At 42.3% G+C, this 24,556-nt stretch overlaps 2 protein-coding genes across 2 annotated transcripts in view; both read left to right on the forward strand.

Moving 5' to 3' along the window:
• mgp (matrix Gla protein) overlaps positions 1-5,147 on the forward strand; it is an 8,181-nt gene extending 3,034 nt beyond the window's left edge. The window contains exons 3-5 of the mRNA XM_084328695.1: positions 1-21; positions 1,450-1,549; positions 3,552-5,147. The exon at positions 1-21 is cut by the window's left edge and continues 9 nt beyond it. Of these exons, the coding sequence (XP_084184821.1) occupies positions 1-21; positions 1,450-1,549; positions 3,552-3,714 (284 nt within the window). The 3' untranslated portion in view covers positions 3,715-5,147. The remainder of the gene's footprint in view (positions 22-1,449; positions 1,550-3,551) is intronic.
• A 3,796-nt stretch (positions 5,148-8,943) lies between these two features.
• bglap (bone gamma-carboxyglutamate (gla) protein) lies at positions 8,944-12,363 on the forward strand. Its single transcript, XM_084328919.1, has 4 exons — positions 8,944-9,091; positions 10,257-10,298; positions 10,768-10,843; positions 12,058-12,363. Exons 1-4 carry the CDS (start codon positions 9,034-9,036, stop codon positions 12,158-12,160), a joined length of 279 nt encoding a protein of 92 aa, XP_084185045.1. The 5' UTR covers positions 8,944-9,033; the 3' UTR covers positions 12,161-12,363.
• Positions 12,364-24,556: the final 12,193 nt, after the last annotated feature.

Consider the following 24,556-nt stretch of genomic DNA (forward strand, 5'->3'; position numbering starts at 1 on the left):
AAAGCGAAGAATCCTTTGAAGGTGATTATAATCTCTTCTCATATTCATGGTAAAACATGCATTATGTCACATAATCAATCAACCAGTATAGCTGTTAGAGCCAAACATATCATTTTGATTATTATGAGCTCCCAGAGACCTCAGCAATGTAAATATGTGAAACAATTATTTATATTACATTTGCATTATAGATTTGATTTGATTTAAGTTGAATATTTGTTTATTATTTGCTGTATTTTCGGATTAGATGGTACTCCATATTTATGGCGCACTTCACCTTTAAGAGGAAGTGTCAATAGTTTTTCTTTTTATATATTTGAATTCTTTATTTCGAACATGTAATAAAAATACAAACAATATAAAATCAAAACAAATAATTGAAAAAGAAATTAAATGGAAAAAATATATAAATAAACAAAAGCAAAACATAACTCAATTTACATGTTCAAAAAGGAGTAGGAAGAAGTATACACTTATTTAATCCTACCCCTTTTCCACTACTCAAATGAGTGTACTAATTTAAATCCTTACAAAACAAATATATATATATATATGCAAAAAAAAGAGTTGCTTGGTAATGGTGGTGAGACCGGTTTTCACTGCAATGAAAACCACGATGGTAAATCAATCTTCTGAGCATTTTTTGTTCGATCTTTTTAGACATCAGACAGCTGGACCATTTTGAATGGGAACAAGCGAGTCTGAACGAATTATTCTAAGCCATTACCAGGACGGAAATTATACCTTACAAAGGTCAAAAACATATTAAGAATTAAGAATTATATGGGTTCAATTTGTTTGGTTTGGATCAATGATCAACGTAAATGTATAAACATTATAAACTGGTCCAAATGTATTTCCTGTTGCAGCGTTTGCCAATACAATAACAGAATCAGAACTAGAATCAGAAGAAGAGGACGGGTCAGTTTCGTCATAGAAACATTCAAATATGGAGCCAAATCACACTGTAAGAAGTAGCATTGTAGTGCTGAATAACTTTGGGGCTGGGGCTCATCCTCTTCTTATGATTCTAGGTAGCTGACAGGAAATAGACTTGGACCAAATGCTGTTCCCTGGCAATGCAATTCCACTGCAAAGCTCTATAGAAGGTTTCAACATAAACATTGCAAAAGGACCCACCTTTATTTCCTGTCACAGTGTTTGCTAATATCAATAGCTGACAGTTAATGAACTTGGGTCCAAGCCTTTCCCACAATTCCACTGAGACCATCTATATATTGAAATGTTATACCGGTAAACCACATCCAGCCAAGCCTTGTAATTGCCTTGTAATTGACTGTCTTGTGGACACGACAAGAAAGAACAATAATTACCCTCTCACTTTTTTTTTACCTAGACTCAGATACTGGCATACTATAGCCATAACTGAACAAGATTAAATTTGGTGTTTTTGTCTATCTAGTGACAGTGCTTTTTATTTGGTTCCAGACATGTTTGTGAGTCCGAACCAAGCAAACTCCTTCATCCAGCCTCAGCCACAGGCAGTCAACAACCCCCTCCCCCAGGGGAATAACTACAACTACATGAGGTAACACACACACACACACACACACACAAACACCAGATAGATTGTGAACATTTTAAGACATTGGATCAACTAGTGGTAAAAGAAAATTTTATTTCGCACCAAATATTATGTGTACCGAATGGTATCAAACCAAGAATTTCTGCAACAACGAACCATTAACCCTCTGAGACATGCAGACTGTCTTTCAGAGGCTGTGACAGACTGTCTTTCAGAGGCTGTGGCAGACTGTCTTTCAGAGGCTGTGGCAGACTGTCTTTCAGAGGATGATTAGTTTGAAGAAGACTTGAGTGAAGACACAGCTATAATATGAAGCTAGACAACCTATATCCATTGGTACCATGGCATGCTAGCTTGTCAGGACAGGAGGGGGGCTAAATAATGAGTTAAGCTACGTTGGATAGGCTACACGTTTGGTGAGGGGAAAAACTGCCCTTGACCTCTCACCTCCACATATCTGAATACAAATTTGTTATGTGGGTAGCCATGAGTCTCCCCTTTATAAACATGCCCATGTGACGGAGGTACCGCGTGTTTATCCACAGTCACGATGGACAGTGTAGTGAAGTGGCTGTGGACGTTAAGCGGTTCTGCAAGTAAACTCACTCCCCAGAGGCATCCAGACCCATTACCAAGAAGTGAATTCACCTCTTGGTATAGTGGTCTGCGATGTCGCCCGCGGCGACCTAGGATGGCTTAGAGTAGACGACAGAGTACAGCAACTTGCAATGGGCCTGGTCTACAAGATACACTACACGACCAAGGTACCCATGTACATGTCAAAATACTTCCCAAAGGTCAGTGAATACCACGATCACAACACCAGAGGGAGCTCCACAAATCATGTTAAACCCAGATTCGGCTCAAACAAGGGACTAAACACGTTTAGCAATTATGCCACATCAATGTGGAACGCCCTACCCAAAGCTGTAAAGGAATGTGAATCACTACCACTTTCAAAAACCACCTATGGGAGACTGCAATTCTAAACTGGCCCCTGTAAATGTCCTAACACAACCCCCCCCCCCCCCCCCCCCCCCCCCCCCCCCCAATGTACAGTAAATGACCAAGTATGGTCTTGTCAATATTCCAATGTACAGTTTTGCTTGTTCAGTTGTACAGTGTCCCCCACCCACTCCTCCTACCCAACCCCCCCCTCCAATGTACAGTTTCTATGTCAAATGTATATACTCTCTTTTCTGGACTCTTTTCGTATCACAAACAGTACTGTATTTGCAAATCTGGTATGTCATAAATGTATAGATGTAGCAGTACTGTCAATCTGTATGTCATGTATGTCATATATGTTAGGATGAATTGAAAATGGGGGACCCTGATGTAAACAAGACGAAAGTCTTTCTCTGGTCTGCATCCCCTTAACAATTGTATGTATTGAGCTGTACTGTACTGTACCCATTCTGCAATCTGTTAATAAAATTTTCAATCAATCAATCAATCAATCAATGGGATCTGCCAGTATAAACACTTAGCATTGCGGCTAGGCTAGCGCACATTAGCATAGTAAAGCTAGACAGCTAGTAGAATGGTTGAACACGGATTGCAGAATGGGTACAATACAATACGGCGCAATACAAACAATTGTTAAGGGGCCCAGGGGGTGCACTGTGTTCTGCCTCATTTATTGATGAAACGAAACCAACATCAACACAATGTACCACCCAGAGCGGAGAGTTTAGTCTCACAAAAAGAGCGCTGGTGTTGTTAGCTTACATGCTAACGTGAATGGGATCTGCCAGTATAAACACTTAGCATTGCGCTAGGCTAGCGCACATTAGCATAGTAAAGCTAGACAGCTAGTAGAATGGTTGAAAACGGATTGCAGAATGGGTACAATACAATACGGCTCAATACAAACAATTGTAATTTTTTTCTGCTGAGCGGGCCGGAGCGCCGAGCGCTTGATACCAGGATGAACCTCACTCTCTGTCCCTCTGCATGCCATTCACTATCTCTCTATCTCTCCCCCTCTCCCTCTCTCCTGCAGGACGGTGAAGTCTCCGGCAGAGAGACGTGCGGAGACCTGCGAGGACTACTCTCCGTGCCGCTTCTACGCTTATCGCAACGGCTACCAGCAGGCTTACCAGCGATTCTTCGCGGCCCGGAATACAGTCGCAAGCCGGACTCCAGTTGGAACCCGCCGATTCTAAACAATGCCATGAATCATATCATATCTGTCTACTGCAAACTAAATAAGAGAGATTATTATCCTTGATACGATTGTGTGCTCGGGCACTCCACATAACATGACTTGTATGTAATTGAACTGTGCTGTACGGCATTATGGAGGTTTCAGTATAGAGAGGCGAAGTCCCTCCCCATCCGATGACCACCATGTGACCCTATTTCGGAAAGAAATATTTACGATAGTTAATGGCGACGGACAAATATCTTTTTGATCCCATTTGAGTTGTGCCATGAATTACACATATGACATTTGTCAATTTAAAAGATAAAAATGTTTTAATAATAAAACCGTGTGAACGCACATTGATGCCAAGTGTGGAAACTTTCAGTTCATTTCTGACATTGAGTTGAATCTCCTCATCCTCATTTAAACGGGTTACTACCTCGGATGTCAGAATCATCTGCAATTTGTTGCATTGTTAACTAGCTAACGTTCAATATATTGGTTGATGTATTTCCTCGGATAGCTTGTATATTTTTTATTTTAATACAGGCTTCAATAGAACTGGCCCCAAGCAGAGCATAGAACACTGGTAATCAGATGTGGTGACCCTTCCTTCTTTTATAGTTTCCTTGGCTATAATGTAACATTAGCCAGCTGACCATTACACTTTTAAATGGACAAACATGTAATTCATGGCACAATTCAAAGGGGGTCAAAAGATTGTGTGTCTCTCACCGTTCATAATATTCTTTCTGAAAGGGTCCCATGGTGATGGTGGTCAGTGGAAGGAGAGGGACTTTGCCTCTCTATGCAACCAAACAGTTCCACATACTGGGTGCGTTAAGTAACTGATCGCTCACGGTGAGAATGCTCATCGTGGATTATTTAATCACTTATTAACGTTCTGCTCTATCTGAGCAGCGCTGAGGAACTGCCATCTAGCACGGAAAATGGCGACGAGAAAGGATTTTTTTTTTTTTTTATGTTTTGGTTGAAGAAGCAGTGACTGAAGATGATAGGGTCAGTGTAGAGCATATCGCTAATATGCATTGTGTCGAGGATGATGTGATGATGTGTGCCTTTAATGATCCATCCGCATTTGACAGACGCAAGAGTGTCCGCATATGATCCATTTCTTCTGTATACTGAGCCTAGTCAGAAAGTGAAGCTGAGCCTCTCAGTTACTTAACGCACACACTGTAAATATCCCATTGTCTTGCTATCACAGCTCACATATAGACGTGTATACCTTTCTTGTGTAATCTCAGGATAGCTATTATCCACTATTATGACACCAATTCCCACCATTTATAAGCTTTAAGAGATCTGTGTGGACAAAGATGACTTTTGCACACTACCCTACCCATCATTTCTTTTAACCTCTCCACTGCCAGACTGTTTTCTGTATCTAAATCCTTGTCTTTGAAGAAGAATTAAAATGTTTTTTCTTTATGCTGAGTTATGTCTTAATCCCGTTTAAGCCATTTGTTTACATCATACAAGCACTAATAGGCTGATTGGGGGGAGTTAAACCTCCCGACTGATGTGGTGGCCAATCTTGCCAAAGCTCTGTAAACAAATGGCAGCTTTTAGAATGTGGTGAAGATGGGGAGCTCATAATGACTTAATTGGCGCTGCTTTGGTGGCTTCTAGAAAAAGCCAAAAGGTGAAATGTTATGACACTAATGGTATGCCTTTTATTTTATTTCTTTATTTTTTGGTTTGTTTGTATAAGCTGCTTAGCATAAAAATGTGTGAAAGGTGATTGACTTCACAGGAATTACTATGCAAATATCCCTAGAGGATAATACAATTTCTCTCATCTAATGCTATTTGAACCGAGAACACCTAAATATATTATTTCTCTATCTGGTGGACTGAATCAAATTCTAGCCTAAACTGAGGTCATTTTGTACACTATAACACAAGTATGTGTCTATGATCTCACTTGATAACTAGAAAACAAACACAGACAGAAAGACAGGACACACAGACAGACAAGCAGACAAAGGCAGGTCAGGACACTGGATCTCAGGTATAGTCACTAGAGGACACTCCATGCTGGATGTTTGCTTTCTATGTAACTCCACAGTAGCTATTTCAACAGAGAACGCCCAGTTATGCTCTACTGCTGTGGTTAGAATCGAATTCCTCATCCACACATTTGTACACTACAACGCGACACGTGGTCGTGGGTTTGATTCCCATCCATGCAAAAACTGTATAAACTCCACATGGTACTGTAAGGTGCTTTTAGATATACCTGTAAGCGTCCATGCAATGGCATATCACTGCTGTGGGGCAAAAAACACATTACAGTATGTTAGTCTGCATGGCTTGACCACTAGGACAGACAGACAAACAAACAGACAGACAGACAGACAGACAGACAGACAGACAGACAGACAGACAGACAGACAGACAGACAGACAGACAGACAGACAGACAGACAGACAGACAGACAGACAGACAGACAGACAGACAGACAGACAGACAGACAGACAGACAGACAGACATGAGGCCAGAGGCAGGTCAGGACACTGCAGATCTCCCCATGGCTCAGTCACAAAAGGACAACCCTCTATACCACAAGACCAAGAATGTATGCAATTAAAGCTGTCCTGGGACCAATTCCTAAAGTCTGTCCCTGAAACAAGACTAGTAGTGACCCAGACGGTAAAATTACAGCCTGTATGAAATACCATGAAGGCCCAACGTCTCAGTGTCCAGTCACAGAAAATAGCAAAGACAACAGAAGAGGGGGGGGGGGGAGTAAGAAACGCTGTGTAAGAAATTATTGAGAATCTGAAAATTAAAGACAGCTGCCATTAAACAAAAAAGTGTATGTCTGTGGGTGTCTTGACTGAAATGAAATTACATGGACATTACAGTATGTAAGTCTGCATGGCTTGACCACTAGAACAGACAGACAGACAGACAGACAGACAGACAGACAGACAGACAGACAGACAGACAGACAGACAGACAGACAGACAGACAGACAGACAGACAGACAGACAGACAGACAGACAGACAGACAGACAGACAGACAGACAGACAGACAGACAGACAGACAGCTGCATGCCACTATATAAAGGCTTGTTTACCAGTCGCCCACTATATCCATAATGTGCTTTGGTACAGAAATATATGTCCCACCACAGCCCCTCAAACGAGTTGGCTTGTATCTGAATGTTGCCTATTGATTCCTTTACATAGGAAATCACTGTGGTTTGTTATAAAAGATAAAACCCTTTGATGAAAAGCATGTCACATTATGTGGGGCAGTGGTTTCGCCTCTTGTTCAATTAGTATCATACGGTTTTCCCCCAACATGTACTTTGTGGCATAAATGGTGTGGCGTGTACTGTATATGTGTGTGTGTGCGTGTGCGTGTGCGTGTGTGTGTGTGTGTGTGCGTGTGCACGTGTGTGTGTGTGTGTGTGTGTGTGTGTGTGTGTGTGTGTGTGTGTGTGTGTGTGTGTGTGTGTGTGTGTGTGTGTGTGTGTGTGTGTGTGTGTGTGTGTGTGTGTGTGTGTGTGTGTGTGGGAACACTGTAAAATCCTGACCTCTCCAGGTTGGCTGCAGGTATTGCAGACACAGGCAAGCTTCGTCAGACTTTTATTCTTCATCAGTGCCAATTAATGGTGGAGACCATTTATAAATCTGACAGTAAGTAATCTGGTAATTGCTTTCTACAGCTAAAGCTCATTATTATTTTCCTTATATCATTGTGTGGCATAGCCTTATTTTAACAGTACTTTCTCAATGCTATTTGCACCAGGAACCTGTATAGTCTGGCAAAATGCATTTACATACTATGGTTTTGTTCTGTATTGACGCCTGCACTAATATCTGCACATTCTAATAATCTCTATCTGTATTCTCTGTGCATACAGTGCAGCACCAATCTTTATTGTTGTGACTGGGTTTACACAGACTATTATTATTACCTGCTCATATTGTGTAAATCAGCTAATTTGCACCGTCTACACTTGATTCCATTACTGCCCACTATGTTTATATTTGAACCCTTGCACTGAAGAACCATAAGTATTATTTTTTTATATTTTGGACAGCCCATGCAGTTGTGAAGTTAATCCAAATCACTTGGAGTGTGAATGTGATATATCACAAGAAACTATTCAACCTCTACTGTCTTTACAGTAACTATGAATGAACACAACACTCTAACTTACCATCTTTAGATGATAAAGTACTCAACCTCTACTGTCTTTAACTATGAATGAACACAACACTCTAACTTACCATCTTTAGATGATAAAGTACTCAACCTCTACTGTCTTTAACTATGAATGAACACAACACTCTAACTTACCATCTTTAGATGATAAAGTACTCAACCTCTACTGTCTTTAACTATGAATGAACACAACACTCTAACTTACCATCTTTAGATGATAAAGTACTCAACCTCTACTGTCTTTAACTATGAATGAACACAACACTCTTAACTTACCATCTTTAGATAATATAGTTTGAAAACGTAAAACAGACGTATACAGTAGTTATTTGTGTGTGTGTGTGTGTGTGTGTGTGTGTGTGTGTGTGTGTGTGTGTGTGTGTGTGTGTGTGTGTGTGTGTGTGTGTGTGTGTGTGTGTGTGTGTGTGTGTGTGTGTGTGTGTGTGTGTGTGTGTGTGTGTGTTAGTGTGAGACAGTGAAACAGAGAGAATATAATGAAATATGTTTTTATTGACACGTAACAACAAACCAAATGTCCAGATGGATCACTTTCACACATGCCTGAAGGACATGAAGGAAAGCAGTAGAGGAGGAAAGTAAGGATGATATACACTGACTCAGTCACTACATAGCAGTCAGGGTAACCTGATGCCTGCACCTGCTTTTTCAAACAGGAATAGATCCACTTCAGGTGTGTGATCACACCGCCGTGATTGGGATTCTGAGAATGTAACATTTTAATGATGATGTCACAATGACTACTATAGATCACCTACTATGCTTTAAAATAAATACCCACCATATACTGTACATTTCTGTGATGCCCGCATTCGTGCAGCCGTGTGTGTTGGTGTGTGCGCGTGTGTGTCTGAGTATGTGTGTGTGTGTCTTCTTTCCTTTCCTCATATAAACTTTAAAAAAAAATTATATATGGAGGTGTGTGCATTGTGCATCTATGTGGGTGTTTGATATACGATTCCCTGACCAATCACATACTCAAGCTGTAGTTGAAGGCCGCATCTATGAATCCAGGGTGTATATATGTATAGATGTGTGCAAGAAAAGGAGAGACAAAACTTGAGAGAGTTGTACTTGTTGCCTGCTACTCCAGACCCTGAAGAAAAAAACTGAAAGATGAATACCTTGGCCATCCTGGTGCTCTGCTCTCTTGCAGCCCTCTGTCTCTCTACAGGTAAGAACAGATTAGACAGACAGATAGATAGACTGGCAGGGTTTAGACAGAGGTTAGCAAGGATAAAAATATATATATATATATAAAATAAAAAGGTTATTAAATATAAAAAATTATCTTAACATGTATTTAGAGGTTATAGAAGATTCTTATCTTCAGGAAAAACAAGTGAAAAGAAAATCTTAACAAATATTAAAAGTTTCAATTTGATCACAAAAAAACAAATATTAAAAGTGTATTATTATAAATAATATCTGAAAATCGTATTTCCTGAAAACTATTTGACAAAGAACATTTTAAGTAGAGGTTATATTGAGTCCTAAAATCGTATTTTCAGAAAACAAGTGAACTAAATAAAGTATTTTAAGGATATTTAAATTGTATTAAACGTTATCGTATAAATAATATTGAAAATTCTTATTTTCAGGAAAATCTAGTGAAACGAAAATCGTATATTATAAATAATATCTGAAAATTATATTTCCAGAAAACAAGTTAACAAAGAAAATCTTAAGTAGAGGTTATATTGAGTCCGAAAATCTTATTTTCAAAAAACAAGTGAAAAAAATAAAGTATTTTAAGGATATTTAAATTGTATTTTCAGAAAACAAGTGAAGAAGAGAATCTGCCAATGGGGTGTGAGAATTTCACTTGCAGTCAATCCAACTGAACTTGTTTCAAGATTATTATTATGTTTTAAACAAGCGACAATATCTTGAAATTATGGAGGTCACTCCTTCTGTTTCAAGATAATTTTACTTCTTTTGAGAGAATCCTTGAAACAAGCTTGTTTGTATTGGAACAAATGTTATCGTTGAAACAGGCAGTATTGGAACAAAGTGAAATCATATCATCCAACTGGCACATTTCTTCTTATTCTTATTTCTCTTCAATTTGGAGACGCAATACGACTTACTGGTATTATGATGGGGATGTCTTTGCAGTGTGTTTTAAGTACAAATGGAAAAAAAAGATGGATGCCATAATATTTCAAATGTTTTAACTTGAATTTTTTTCCTGAAGTTACTGCCAAAATGGGTCAATCAAATGTGTTCAAAATATGGATTTTATTTGTGAAGACTAACAGAAGACTAATGTATCCTATAAGCTGAAAGAAAGAATATACTATATTATTATTCATATCTGTTCCTCCTTTGTTCTTCAGATGCTGGCTCCCAGCCTGCAGGTGACAACCCCTCTCAGGACGGTGAGATAAACTAGCCCCCCCCCCCCCCCCCCCCCAAATGTAGCCTATACAGTATATTATGATTTTTTTAAATGGAGGTAGTAATACACTATCAATCATTGTTCAAAATGTGTTTGACATAAAGTTGCCATGAATCTGGGCCAGGTCTCAATTGATTATTTATTTTAATGGGACTGCCTGGTTAACTAAAAGGTTACAACTGCAATAGACCCTTCATATTGAGTCTATTAAAGACCATAAATATTTATTTCCATTTTCTGTGCATGCATAGAATTGGTTTATATTCATATTTACATTTATTTATTTTTGTATTTCATACCTTTTCATCTTTACATTTTAATCTCTTATTTTACCTTTGTGCAACAAAGTAATTTCTCCATGGGGTTAATAAAGTTCTTATTATCTCATCTTAAAACGCATCTTATCTCACCTTATCTTGTCTCATGTATCACATCATGTCCTCTGACAGGTGTGTTTGTGGAGCGGGATCAGGCCTCCTCTCTGGTGAGACAGAAGAGAGAACTGAGTCTGACTCAGCTGGAGAGGTACGTTCAGCATCATTCATTTTTATATTTACATTTTTGTATATTTCATACTTTTTGTTTTTATTTTATTATTATTGTTTTCATTTTACTTTGTATCTCTTTTATTCCATGACATGCTGTACTGTGATAACAGAGTCGTTTCCCCTCTGGGACAATAAAGTTCTTATTATCTTATCTTATCTTGTCTTAGTGAGAAATTATCCTTACAAAATATTCAAAATGTTTGTTTGCCAAAGACTGTAGACAAATGTACCTGGCTGGCAGAGAGGCAGAATGTACCGGCATTTGGCTGATGGACAATGTTATTTTCCCTGAAACTGAAATCAACAAGACACACTATAATCTTGCAATACAATGTTTTATTTAGGAGATATATGGCACACGCTATACTTCTCCTTCTGCAGCTCATAATAAATAGAAGAATAGGATTAAATTAAATTAAATATAATAGAATAGAATAGAATAGAATAGAATAGAATAGAATAGAATAGAATAGAATAGAATAGAATAGAATAGAATAGAATATCTTTATATCAAGTACATTTTTATGCCCGAAATTTGCCCTCTGCATTTAACCCATCCTACCTAGTTAGGAGCAGTGGGCAGTCTGGCATCCGGAGACCATGAACTCCAGTTGTAAAGCCACAGCCTTGGTCAATGCCAATGACAGGAGTATATGTACCTACTGTACTGTAGTATGCAGTGCTAACCACTGCACCACCGTGTGGATCTCAGATTGAACCTTTTGTCGTGTTAGGAACAGTTATGGAACATTGCAACTATTCCAAGACTGTCATCTATTAGCCTTGGCAACATAATCTGGGATATCACCAGACTAGTAGGATACCCTTTGGTTATGTTGTTGCTTTGTTTAAAACAAGACAACACAGCCTAGCCTATAGGGCTACCAGATGACATAGGGATTTGGACCAAATACCAGTTTGCTATTTAACTGTGTTACATTTAGTCTTTTATATAAAATATATATATATTTTTTTTATCTCCCTATACAAATCAAATTGGGGTCCATATAAATCCATATAAGGATGTGACGCTATTGCAGAGAAGGGCCTCCAGGTTATTCCAACTGAATGTTGTACCTCCAAGAATGCACCTCTGGCAATCCCCCTATATGGAGGGAAAGAAATTCAAAAGTTGGAGATATCACATTAATGACATCATGACTCCCTCTCTCTCTCTCTCTCTCCCTCCAGACTGAGAGAGGTGTGCGAGACTAACGTTTCTTGTGATGAGATGGCGGATGACCATGGAATCCTCGCCGCCTACACAGCCTACTACGGACCAATCCCCTACTAGATCTAACCCCAACAATCATTTTTAAATGATGTCTTTTCATTATCAGTGCTTGCATTTCAGTAGTTCCTTTGACATTAGAGCCTGAAGCATGAGAATATAAGCGCATGAGTGATGATGCAATATGCAAAAGTTCATTGAAGAAGTGAAAAAATAGAAAGGAGGAGACGTGGGCAAAGGGGGAGACGGGAGTTGGAGAGGATGGGGGGGGGGGGGGGGTCATGAGGGGTATTTGTAATGTTGACTTCCCTATAATTTCTGTCATTCTGTAGTTTAGCTTGATGAAATTAAATAAAGACAAATAAACCTGTGTCTTTTGCATTGTCCATGATATATGAACATATGATATATGATCTCAACTCTTTTTCTGTCTGGGACGGGACCCCCACATTGATACACATTAGGACCCCCACATTGATACAGATTAGGACTCCCACGTTGATACACATTAGGAGCCCCATATTGGTACACATTAGGACCACCAAATTGATTAGGCATTAGGCAGCTGGCCCCCATTTGGGGTGACAGTGGTTAAGGAGGTAGAGCTGTCGTCTGGTAATTTGAAGGTTCCCGGTTCGATTCCGGCTCCTCCCGGTAGTGTGTTCTTGACACTTAACCCCTAACTACTCCCGATGAGCAGGTCGGCACCTTGCATGGTCGCCTCCGCCATCAGTGTGTTAATGTTTGAGTGAATGTGAGACATAAATTGTAATGTGCTTTGGATAAAAGCGCCATATAAATACAGTCCATTCCATTTTTACCATTTGATTAGATTTTATCTCAGGGACCCCCGTCTGAGAAGATATTTGTTGTTAGATATAAGTCCAGAACTGTCGATACTGTAGTTGGGGAGATAACATTGAAGAGAGTGAAAATATAGACACTATATTATAGACATAGACACTATTATACTGTATATTATCTCATTGGGCTAACTTCTAGTGAATGAAACAGTGAAATTAAACTTAAAAAAATTGTGTTGGGTCCCCGTGGAATCAAATCAAATCAAATTTATTTGTAATGTGGAATAATATATTGTGAGGAGCCCCTAACTATCATGTAAAGACATCCCTCTCCCTTCTCCTTTGTCCCCTCTCATGGGTCCCCCCTCCCCCTTCACACTATAAAGACCCCCTCCTCACAAGATTCACTCTTCTTCACCTGGATCATTTCAGCTGATTACCTGGGCGGAAGCCTCAGCCATTTTCTCTAACTACCTTGTATATATTTGATCTATCTGGCTAATAAAACTTGTTATTAACCGGACCCAAAGAGTGAGTAAGTCATTTGACTAATTTCCTACTATTGATATATCCTACAGTAAGGCCCGACAACACGTTAATGTCCCCATGGGCCGGACACGTCTTCTTTACAAGTCAAGAAGAAACATCACAATAAATCAAGAACAATACAAAAACACCATGAAGTCCAAAGAATTTTTTTATAAATTAATGCAACACTCCCAGACATACCCCACGCGAAGGTAAGGAAAAACTCACTAAAACCAAGCAATAGGAAAAAAATACACCACAGGCAATGTGGAGGAGAGAAACCTTAGAAGGGCCGTTCAAGGGGGGATCTCCCTTCTGTTACAATCTGTTCCTCTTGTCCACCCAAGGACTCTTGAACAATGTTCCTCTGCTGCCATCCTGTGGCCTGTTGCCATTATTGTCTGTTTTCATGTTCCATCTGTCATGTCTAGCCTCTGCGTTGTTCATTAGTCTGCTCCCTGTCTTAACACTTTGAGTGCCAGCCACGAGAAATCTCGTTATTTCATGCCATGCGTTGAGTGCCAATGACGAGAAGTCTCGTTTTTTAATCGTTATTGCTTTTATTAGCGATATCCATAAATTTTTCATCAATCTAGCCTCATGTTACCATTGGGACTGTCTATGAGCTCGATCAGGGAAAATACGGCCCCCTATCGTCTCCCGGATGGTAATGCATCCATTGGATTGGACTCAATGGAAATGGATGAGAAAAGAAAACTCCGGAATCCACATTTTACTTCTCAGGCATGTAACCCGAGCCAATCCCATTCATTGTAGACACTCAGAACAGCGTGGAATATGTGTTTCGAGTACCCAGCGTTGGATCAATAAACGCGATCGATATTTGGAATGGCGATCAGGAATTGGAATAATCTTTTTGGAGAACATCTGATGTGAGGTAAGGAATCTATTGTACCAGTCTTGGGGTAATCAGAGTTTTTTTCACATATATCTCAACGTGTCCCCTATATGTGTGTGTGTGTGTGCTGACCAGGAAATAGATAATCGATTTTTCAGCCCGCTTCTCTAGCGTGCATAAGTACACTATTGATAATCTAGCGTTTATTTGAAAACGATTCATAAATAGGCCGAAAAATGACAACGTGTTTTGTGTATTCCACTAAAGGGCGTTTATCACAGAATCTTTTTTCTGGACATTTTCAAAAACGACAGTTTTTCAAAATGGTATAAAACGGAAATGTACAGATGAAAAAACTATCCGTTTCATACATGTTGACTGCAAGCAAGTCATTGATAAGTGACGGGCGTATTAGACACATAGCCATAATATAGAAATAGCTCCACGAAAATCATGAAATATCGGAAAATCAGTCTCAAACGGCTGGCATTCAAGCGATAAATCGTGTGCTAATAAAAGTAAAAGTGTGTAATTTCATGTGTTCCTGCTATCTGCATTGTTCCCCTGCCTATTCTAGTTTCCTCCCCAGTTTGTATCTGTTGTTCTATTTCGTTATGGCTTCGCTCAGCACCAGTTGCATAATATCTCGCTTCAGTGGATATGCACTGAATACATTTCAAAATGTACCTTTACATACCAACATCCGTCTGACCACACCCCCATCTGCTGCCTACATAAGCAGGGGTGGGGCCACACACTCATCTCCTTCTCAAATTCTCGCGTCGCTGATATACTCCCCAATCTGCAGTCCTCCTTTGCTGCGGCTGGATGGGTTTGGCCCTCCGAACATGCAGCTGGACTGTGGAAGTCTGTTGTGAGGGACTGGTTGGTTTTCGAGCCTGGGTGAGTAATGTTGCTTGCGAGCGCCAGTTGTCTGTTAGTGCTATGGGGGCTAGCTGACAATTTTTATGAAAGCCGGCCCCAGATTAGGGTCCTCTGTTCGGCCTCTTAGGCGACGGCGGAGGATCTTGGTCTGAAGCCCATTATGGTCAACTAGTGGGCCGCGACCAGGACCTGGTGATCCCAGGATTCTCTGGACAAGCGGATGCTTCTCTGTCCCGTGCAGGCCCCATCTTTCACATAAAAGTGAAAGTACACCCTAACGAGGAAATGTGGGCATGGATGTTCGTTATCGGAAGATCCATGTTCAAGTCGGCTGCAGCCCAGATGGGACTTGTGCCGGCCCCGCCGTATGTCTGGTAAAATCACTGTTGTAAACTGTGTTGACATCTCTTTTTCTCTTCTCTCTTAAAGGATGAGGAGGGTTTCAGACGGCGGCCTGTCTGAAGTGTGGCTTGTTATGTCGTTGTGTACAGTTCAGGTGATAGCTGCTTAGCTTGCGTGCTAGTTGTGGCCTACCTGTTAGCCATCCAGCTGTTAGCTGCGGCGTTAGCCCGTTGTGTCACTAGGCTAGAAAACGTTAGCTTGTTGCTATCAGTCGAGAGCGGCTGTTAGCTTGATGCTACACTGTTGAACATTGCTATGACTATAACATGCCTTAAACACTCTGACTACGACGTCATCTTTGACAGAGGATGTTAGTCGAACCTACACCGGGAGCCCTGCCATTGAGGACTGCGTCAACATGGAGAAACGTAGCGGCTGGGTGGCGCAGCGACGCTACCCTCGTCGCCGACACAGGAGATGCTGTGTTCAATTTCGGTGTCCCGTTTGCCAGATTGCAGTTCTCTTGGCCTGCGCTCAGGGTAGGAAGGTCCCGACCGGACTTTAAACACTTCTTCTTTCCTTCCCTTCTAAATGTTTTGTTATAACGATGTTTTCCAAAACGTGTGTTGCTGCAATACATTGAGGATACGACGCGTGTTGTGTGTGAATTGTCTTGTCACTGGTATAGCTTCTCTCTCCATAGAAATTGGGTTGTTGTTTACATGTGTAAAAATGATCTGGTTAGTTGTGATGAGAACATGTGTGTTCATGTAACGTTTGTGACGTGGGTGAACTCACAACTAAGGGGGTTAATTAACCTATAAAGCTATGCTTAGTGACATGTGATTGAGGAATGAATTCTTTTCTCAGCCTGTAATGACAATGAACAGTGTGTTCACATATTAACAGGGTTACCTGTTCAAACTTGGTCGTATCAAGGGTAAGGAAGGAGGGGTGATCCCCCCGGTTTCCCTGGGGCTTCCCCACCCTCCTCTCAGACATGTTGTTTACAATATATTGTGTCACTGTGTTTGTGGGGATACGATGTAACCCTCAGCTTAATTGCTGGGGTTGTGCTTTCCACTTGAGAAACTATATTTTCCTAAAGAAAAGATTGTTTGGTCACTTATCATGTGTGCTTAGCAAGGCCTGTGGCCAATACATAATCGAGGATTCTGTATTCTCTCGTTATGAAAAACGGCGTTCCTCTGTAGCAAGAGTGTACTTTTGCCATTTTTTGTTGTGATGAAGGGTTGTGTGTGTCTTGTGATCTACAACTGGGTTAGGTTTGGCCACAGAAGCACATGTGTAAGTCTGGTACCGGGGCTCTTTAAGGGGGCCCTCTCTATTCTGTGTTTTTTCCTTAGTAAAAATCAGATAGCAGGTTAGCACATGAGCTATGTGAAGCTATTAGATACTTCATGTAGCAGACTATGACTGTGTCATGCTCTATTTGTCATTACATCGTATCATGGGTGTGGGGTCGTAAAGGGGTGAACTGGTAATCCTTTCCTCCCCTTTTCTGATTGGTCAGGGGTTAAAACCTCCTGTCCTTCAAGGTTCCTGTCACGTTGCTGTTCGGCACGTTACAGGGTAAGAGGGGGGGGGGAGTTTCCTGGTCCCACGCCCTGGAAGGTTGGGCATGTGCACCGCAGAAATTCCCCCGCCATAGAGTACGTCACTGAGCGCGTCTCTGTTGGTAAGACTTCCGTGAGTTGTTCAGGTCCATGTTATGGATCTGTTTCAGGGAGTTGTCAGAGCTCCTCCTCACGAAGCTCCTACTCGGGCCTTCTGTGAGTTCGGACTCTCCTTCCCTGTGAGGGAGCCTCCTCCTCAGATTGTCAAGGTGAGTAGAACTTCAAAAAGGAGTTCTGCTCTATTGTGTGTGTATTCGATTCAATTCGATTATTGAGTGTGTATTGGTTCAGTGCCTCCTCCTCGGAGAGCCCTAACCCAAATATTACATAGCTCAATGTTGCAATATATTCTTTTCAATCTATACAGCTCGCGTGGGAAGTCTCTCTGGGGATTTCCGTCTCCTCCCTATGGCGAGGGTGGTGGGATGTAAAAATGTACAAAAAAATTACCCTCAGCTGCGTCACATGGGGTTCATGTCAGTCTGTGTTTCTTTCTTTTTTAAATAAAAAGAGGAAGGAACATGAAGCACGACGGCTCTGTGTCGTTCTCCCAGGCGACTTGGAGGAACAATGTTTGGTGTCTTGCTAGACTATCCATTGATGTGTTTGGGTCTCGACGCATACATAGTGCTGGCTCGGTGTGTTTCTGTTAAGGAATCACGCAGGGGCTAAGTGCGCCTTGGTTGCTTGTTATTAAAACAGCGTTTTTATAGGGCAACTGGGATGGAGTTTTGTCTCTTCCGAGGGCCAGTTTACTAGGTTGTCTCGATGAATTCTCGTTCATATCTGGGGGATGTTAACGGAATAGATCAGAATATAGGTAGAGGGGTCTCACGCCCTTGGGGTGGGCCACTGAGTACGGTCCAAATGGGACCGTCTGGGTGGCGCCCTCTTTTCATGTTTTAGATCGACACGCATACCTACCCCCTCTTCTGGAGTGGGCATGTCGGCGTGGTTAGGACACGTGACTGGTCTGGTCATGCTGGTCCAGGTCAGTTGAACCCGTTGTCCGCCGGGGATGCAGATCTGCTGTTCTGGTACCCTGAGGGACTTGTGCTTTTTTCGGGGGGAAAATGCCAGGTCGGCCCGGGTGTCACAGGGTTAGGCGTTATGGAGATCCTTTGTTGGGTACACGTTGTACCTGGCACTATCCTAAGGGACTGGTTCTCATTATTTCGCTCCTCTCTCACGCATGGCGAAGAGGGGGCTGTTGGGGTGGTCTTCTGGACCTCCTCTGGTAACCCTGTGTGCTTCCCGAGCCGCCGGGCCCGGTCCAAAGTAAAGTTTCGTTGATACCGTAGGCCTGGGATAACCCTTTTTTGAAAACTGAAACACTTGTACTGCGGTATAGCCGGTGTATATACCCGCAGGTGTGTTTGAGTTTTTTCTTGAGGGGTTATAGGAACAACCACCGTCTGTACCGAGAGGGTAGTTGATTCCCTGGTATGTTGGAGCAGAGTCAACTCCCGGGTTACCCGGTTGAGTGTGCCCCTGCACGTTCATGACGTCTGCCAATCATGTCAGCCTTCTCTGCCTCGACCCCTCTGGGTGGGTTTTTTTTAATGGAGGCTTTGTCATGGTGATCAACAACGCCAGCATACGCCCCTTCCGCCGGGGGGGCTGTTTTCAGCTGACTCCTTTGGCGCCTGTCTCGTCCGCAGTGCTCCAGGCTCAGGTTACAGCCTGCTGCCTGGTTTCCCCGGTGCGCTGCCTGCTTCCGTTGGTTAACCTTTTTGAGTGCTTACGGCCATGCTGACTGCCTGTGTTTCAGAGTCAGTGTGCCAAGCGGTGTGCTATTGGGGGGAGAGGGCCCGCTCTTGGAGGGGCCTTATCCGAATACGCTGGCGATGTGGGGGGCGGTGTCACTAAGTGACCGCCTGGTGGGGTCTTGATGCCTGGCGTCATTGACCTCTCCGGGCCCCCTTTTTCCAGGGGATCCAGTCCCTTCGGTGGGTCTGGGTCTTCCTTCGCGCTCCGCTGCTACAGCCTTGCCACAGGGTTGGGTTGCTCTTGACCCCATGATTTTGGGGGCAGTAACGAGGTTTGTTCCTTCCGTTCGTTCCCGGGTGGCATGCGGGTTGTGCGTGTGTGTAGTCGTGGGGTCAAGCCACGGTCTGCTCACCCTGTGCGTTGAGTTGCTTGAGTTCCTCTTCGCACGGTCGGATCCGTCTCCCTCCCGTAAGCCTCCAATAGGGGGGGTATCCTCCATTAGGGAGGGTCGGGGGGCTCGGTCCTCCCCGGTCTGATGGTTGTGGGGGGCCTCAGCGGGGTACATTTGTCGAGCTATGGCTCCCGCTCAGCTCCTGTTATGCAACTGGTGCTGAGCGAAGCCATAACGAAATAGAACGTAAGGTTATGTATATAACCAAGTTCTATGAGTTATGGTGCGCTCAGCACCAGGACGCCGCTGCGGCCCTTGATCTTTCATTGTGGTGAAATTTGTTGGGAAGGAGATGAGTGTGTGGCCCCACCCCTGCTTATGTAGGCAGCAGATGGGGGTGTGGTCAGACGGATGTTGGTATGTAAAGGTACATTTTGAAATGTATTCAGTGCATATCCACTGAAGCGAGATATTATGCAACTGGTGCTGAGCGCACCATAACTCATAGAACTTGGTTATATACATAACCTTACGTTATTTAGTCATGTCATGTTTTAGTCTGTATCTGCCTGTAACTGTCTCTGCCTGTAAGCCCCCAGCTGTCGCCCCTTGTAATCAGCGTCTGTATATATTCCTGCCTGTCCTGTGTCTTCCCCATGGCGTCATTGTTGCTCGTAGCCTGAATCCTGTTCCGTGTTTTCCAGTATCCTGCTCCGTTTGCTCTGTACCCCGTCTTCCGTGTTTCCCTGTGTACCTTGCCTGCATCAAGCTCCCTGTCTGTCGTGTACACGGTTGCTATTCCTGCCGTTCACGGAATTCCCCTTTGTTTCCAGTGATAGTACGTTTATTCTAGCATTCCCTGTTTTTGTCGCTCTCCTTTCTTTTCGTGTCCCAGTCCGTTTTATAGTCGGGTTTAATTTGTAGTCTGTTTTGTTCCTCCGTGCCTTGTAATGTTACTCTGTTTACTTCAAGTAAAAGCCCTTTTCACTGCCACCATCGCTTCCTGCCTCGTTCTTCTGTCCAGCGTTTGAGCCCTACTCACCGCTCCCCACCACAACACTGTAACACCTTCTTAGATGTCGGTGATAGTAGTGTTGCAATAAAACAGGCGAAACAGTTGGTAAGCATACACACATGTGTAATGAAACACAGATAAATGCATGCAATAGCAACTGAACATTTTGAAAGATTGAAAATAGAGCTGATGGCGGATCTATTTGAGGCATGGGGGCGGCGCAGAGAGGGTCGCATCCTCCTGGAACCTTCTCAAGGACCCCTGGGGGTCCCCGTACCCCTCATTGAAAACCACTGGCCTAGCCCACATATCGGGCAAGGGGCGACAGTGGCTCAGGAGGTAGAGCGGTCTTCTGGTAATCTGAAGAGAATCTGAAGGTTCCTGGTTTGATTCCGGCTCCTCTCGGCAGTACGTCAAAGTGTCCTTGAGCAAGACACTTAACTGCTCCCGATGAGCAGGTTGGCACCTTGCATGGTTGCCTCCGCCGTTGTTGTGTGAAAGTATTAAGTTAATGATTAGCATGTACAAAAAAACACACAAATCAAATTCCAAGTTGGCCGAAAAGGTTAGGGCTGAAGCTACAAGCTTGTAAATGCCCTAACCCAGTGTATCATCTTAAATGTATCATTGATCTTCGTTATCAACCAAAATAACTAAAAATAATAATAATTAACAACAATCAGCAATCAAACATTTTAATAATTGATCTAATAAATTGTATTCTAAACACATGGTTAACCATCCACGGCATACTTCTCAAGAATAAGTTGTTTGTACTTCCTTTTGAAATTAATAGTATTTTTACTTTCTTTTAACTCCTCTGGTAGATTCCACAACAAGTTTATGCTTTTTATAGTGGTGTGTCCAGTCGGCTGTTTTAAGTTAAGTCTCCCTCTTAAGTTATATCCCTCTTCTCTATCTATGAAAATATTTTGGATGTTGCCTGCAGTAAATTATGTCTTTCTTTATACACCATTTGTGCACTTTTAAATTCCACTAAATGCCCAAATCTGTGATTAAAAAAATAGTCCATTGGTGTGTTCATATTTTCCTACGTTATTCACAGGGCTTGACGTTGACACCTGCCCACCTGCCCAGGGCTAGTGAAAATGCTGAGTGGCTAGTGACTTTGGAAAACCACTAGCCACAGTGGCTAGTGAGCCAAAAAGTTAACGTCAAGCCCTGCATAGGTGTGTCAATGATAATGTTCACGGCGTTTGGAGCAATAATATAATTGCTAGGTTCAACACAGCCATGGCATAGGTGTGTCAATGATAATGTTCATGGCGTTTGGAGCAACAATGTAATTGCTAGGTTCAACACAACTCTTCCACATCTACACCCTCCATCTTGTCCCAGTCAGCCGTTGCCCCAACTGGAGCTCCTTTTGCGGCTGAGTCACTGGTCGCAGGCAGTAGTAAACAATGGAGTCAACAGTCAGAAGCACAGTTGTACAGTTGGCGTGTAGCAGTATGATTACAATGATACTGTCCCCAACAGGGGTTAGTGAAGAAGAAATTACCTATATTTATAACTTTTTGGGTGGGGGCGCGAGTGCAGGGATTTTTGGCTAGTGAAAATGCTGAGTGGCTAGTGACTTTGGAAAACCACTAGCCACAGTGGCTAGTGAGCCAAAAAGTTTACGTCAAGCCCTGGTTATTCACTATTCTGATTGCTCTTTTTTGCATGGTAATTATTGCATGTAGGGTGCTCTTGTAGGTATTACCCCAAACCTCCACACAGTAATTTAGATATGGCAGAATGAGCGTGCAGTACAGTGTACAGTGATTCATGGTTCAAAATGTGCCTAGTTCTTCCCAGTATTCCAACACTCCTTGCTAACTTGGACCTGACATGGTGGACATGGGGTTTCCAGCAAAAATTGTGGTCGATTATGACTCCAAAGAATGTGTTCTCTTTTTTTTATCCACTTTTTCTCCTTATTTTCTATTTTTCTCCCATCCCAATTTCGCTGTTTCCAATTCTCCCCTCCCCTGTCTTGAACGTTGCTCGTATATGCCCCCCACAGGTCGGTCGTAGGGAGGATAGAAGCCTTGCATCACGTGTCCCCTCCGGTACACGAGGAGGCAGCCTGTCACATCTTTTCACCTGACAGCGCGGACTCTCATTGGCGAGGCTCACACTACCCCCGCTATTTCCTGTCTCTGCTGTGCAGGCGTCCCCCAGATCGACTTCCATCCGCTGACTCTGCCAATTGAGTCAGTATGACGGCCGGCCCAAGCTGGAGGCAACGCCGACAGCCGGAGTCGAACCCAGTGTCTCTTGCGTTTTCTGATGAGCGCAATGTCCGCTGCGCCACCCAGCCACTAGTGCATCATCTTTAAATTTAGCGTTGATGTCATTGATGTGGTTTGGTCAGATAATAACCTGTATAGCAGCTCTTACAGTGGTTCTCAAAGTGGGGTCCGGTGGATTTTGAAGGGGTTCCAGAGTTCCCACAGACAAGGCTAATTCCCTAGTGTGTAATTCACAGGAAGTTAATAATAGAGTGTATAATTATTTTGATTGATTGATTGATTGATTGATTGATTGATTGATTGATTGATTGATTGATTGATTGATTGATTGATTGATTGAAAACTTTATTAACAGATTGCAGAATGGGTACAATACAGTACAGCTCAATACACACAATTGTTAAGGGGATGCAGACCAGAGAAAGACTTTCGTCTTGTTTACATGGGGAACACTGTACAACTGTACAAGCAAAACTGTACATTGGAATATTGACAAAACCATACTTGGTAATTTACTGTAAATTGGAGGGGGTTGGGTTAGGACATTTACATGGGCCAATTTCGAATTGCAGTCTCCCGTATGTGTTCTTTGAGAGTGGTTTTGAAAGTGGGTAGTGATTCACATTCCTTTACAGCTTTGGGTAGGGCGTTCCACATTGATGTGGCATAATTGCTAAACGTGTTTAGTCCCTTGTTTGAGCCGAATCTGGGTTTAACATGATTTGTGGAGCTCCCTCTGGTGTTGTGATCGTGGTATTCACTGACCTTTGGGAAGTATTTTGACATGTACATGGGTACCTTGATCATTTCAGTTCAGTTCAGTTCAGAGTTTTTATTTGCCACATGGAATAATACAATCATAGTTTCTTCATTAAAAAATCATAAATAGCCATTCCATGGACAAAAGGAGCAGGAAGAAGAATAAATCTTATAATTACCTGCCCCTTATTCCTAAACTAACATGTATTTTCTTAATGGTCGGCGTATAACCTTATTTACACAAATAATCATTTATACCATTATAAAAGAAACACAATCCACAGTTAAACAAGAAAAATTTAAATAATAATAATAATGATAAAGAATAAAAAAGAAAAGAAAGAGAAGAGAAAAAAATAAAAAAAATCTCACTATTCAGATCACATTTTGATTTTCATACTGACTAAATATTTTTTTTTTATAAATTTTTTTGAATTGATAAACACTGTTACATCCCTGACAATTTTGGGAAATTAGCTTATTTAACATCTTCCCTGGAGTTAGACAAGAAGATACTGTATATATCGTTTTCATCCCTCTGCATGCATTGGGCTTAGGGAACGCCTGGACCTAGCTTAGCTTCATCACTGGAAGTGGGGCAGACATCTAGCCTAGTTCACTACAGTCAGGAAATATACTCCAAATACAATCAAAATACAACTCCCAAACGTTCCTGTAAACATGTTGTGACCTGTGTATTTACCACGTCTCCCGAGTCTCCCAGTCACACAAGTCACACGAGTCTCCCAGTCACACAAGTCTCCCAGTCACACAAGTCACACAAGTCTCCCAGTCACACAAGTCTCCCAGTCACACAAGTCTCCCAGTCACACAAGTCTCCAAGTCACACAAGTCACACGAGTCTCCCAGTCACACAAGTCTCCCAGTCACACAAGTCTCCAAGTCACACAAGTCTCCCAGTAACACAAGTCTCCCAGTCACACAAGTCACATGAGTCTCCCAGTCACACAAGTCTCCAAGTCACACAAGTCTCCCAGTCACACAAGTCTCCAAGTCACACAAGTCTCCCAGTCACACAAGTCTCCAAGTCGCACAAGTCACACAAGTCTCCCAGTCACACAAGTCTCCAAGTCACACGAGTCTCCCAGTCACACGTGTCTCCATCACACAAGTCACACAAGTCTCCAAGTCACACAAGTCTCCCAGTCACACAAGTCTCCCAGTCACACAAGTCTCCAAGTCACACAAGTCACACGAGTCTCCCAGTCACACAAGTCTCCAGGTCACACAAGTCACACGAGTCTCCCAGTC

This window comes from Notolepis coatsorum (genome assembly GCF_963971535.1).
Source record: "Notolepis coatsorum genome assembly, chromosome: 14".
Classification (NCBI taxonomy): Eukaryota; Metazoa; Chordata; class Actinopteri; order Aulopiformes; family Paralepididae; genus Notolepis; species Notolepis coatsorum.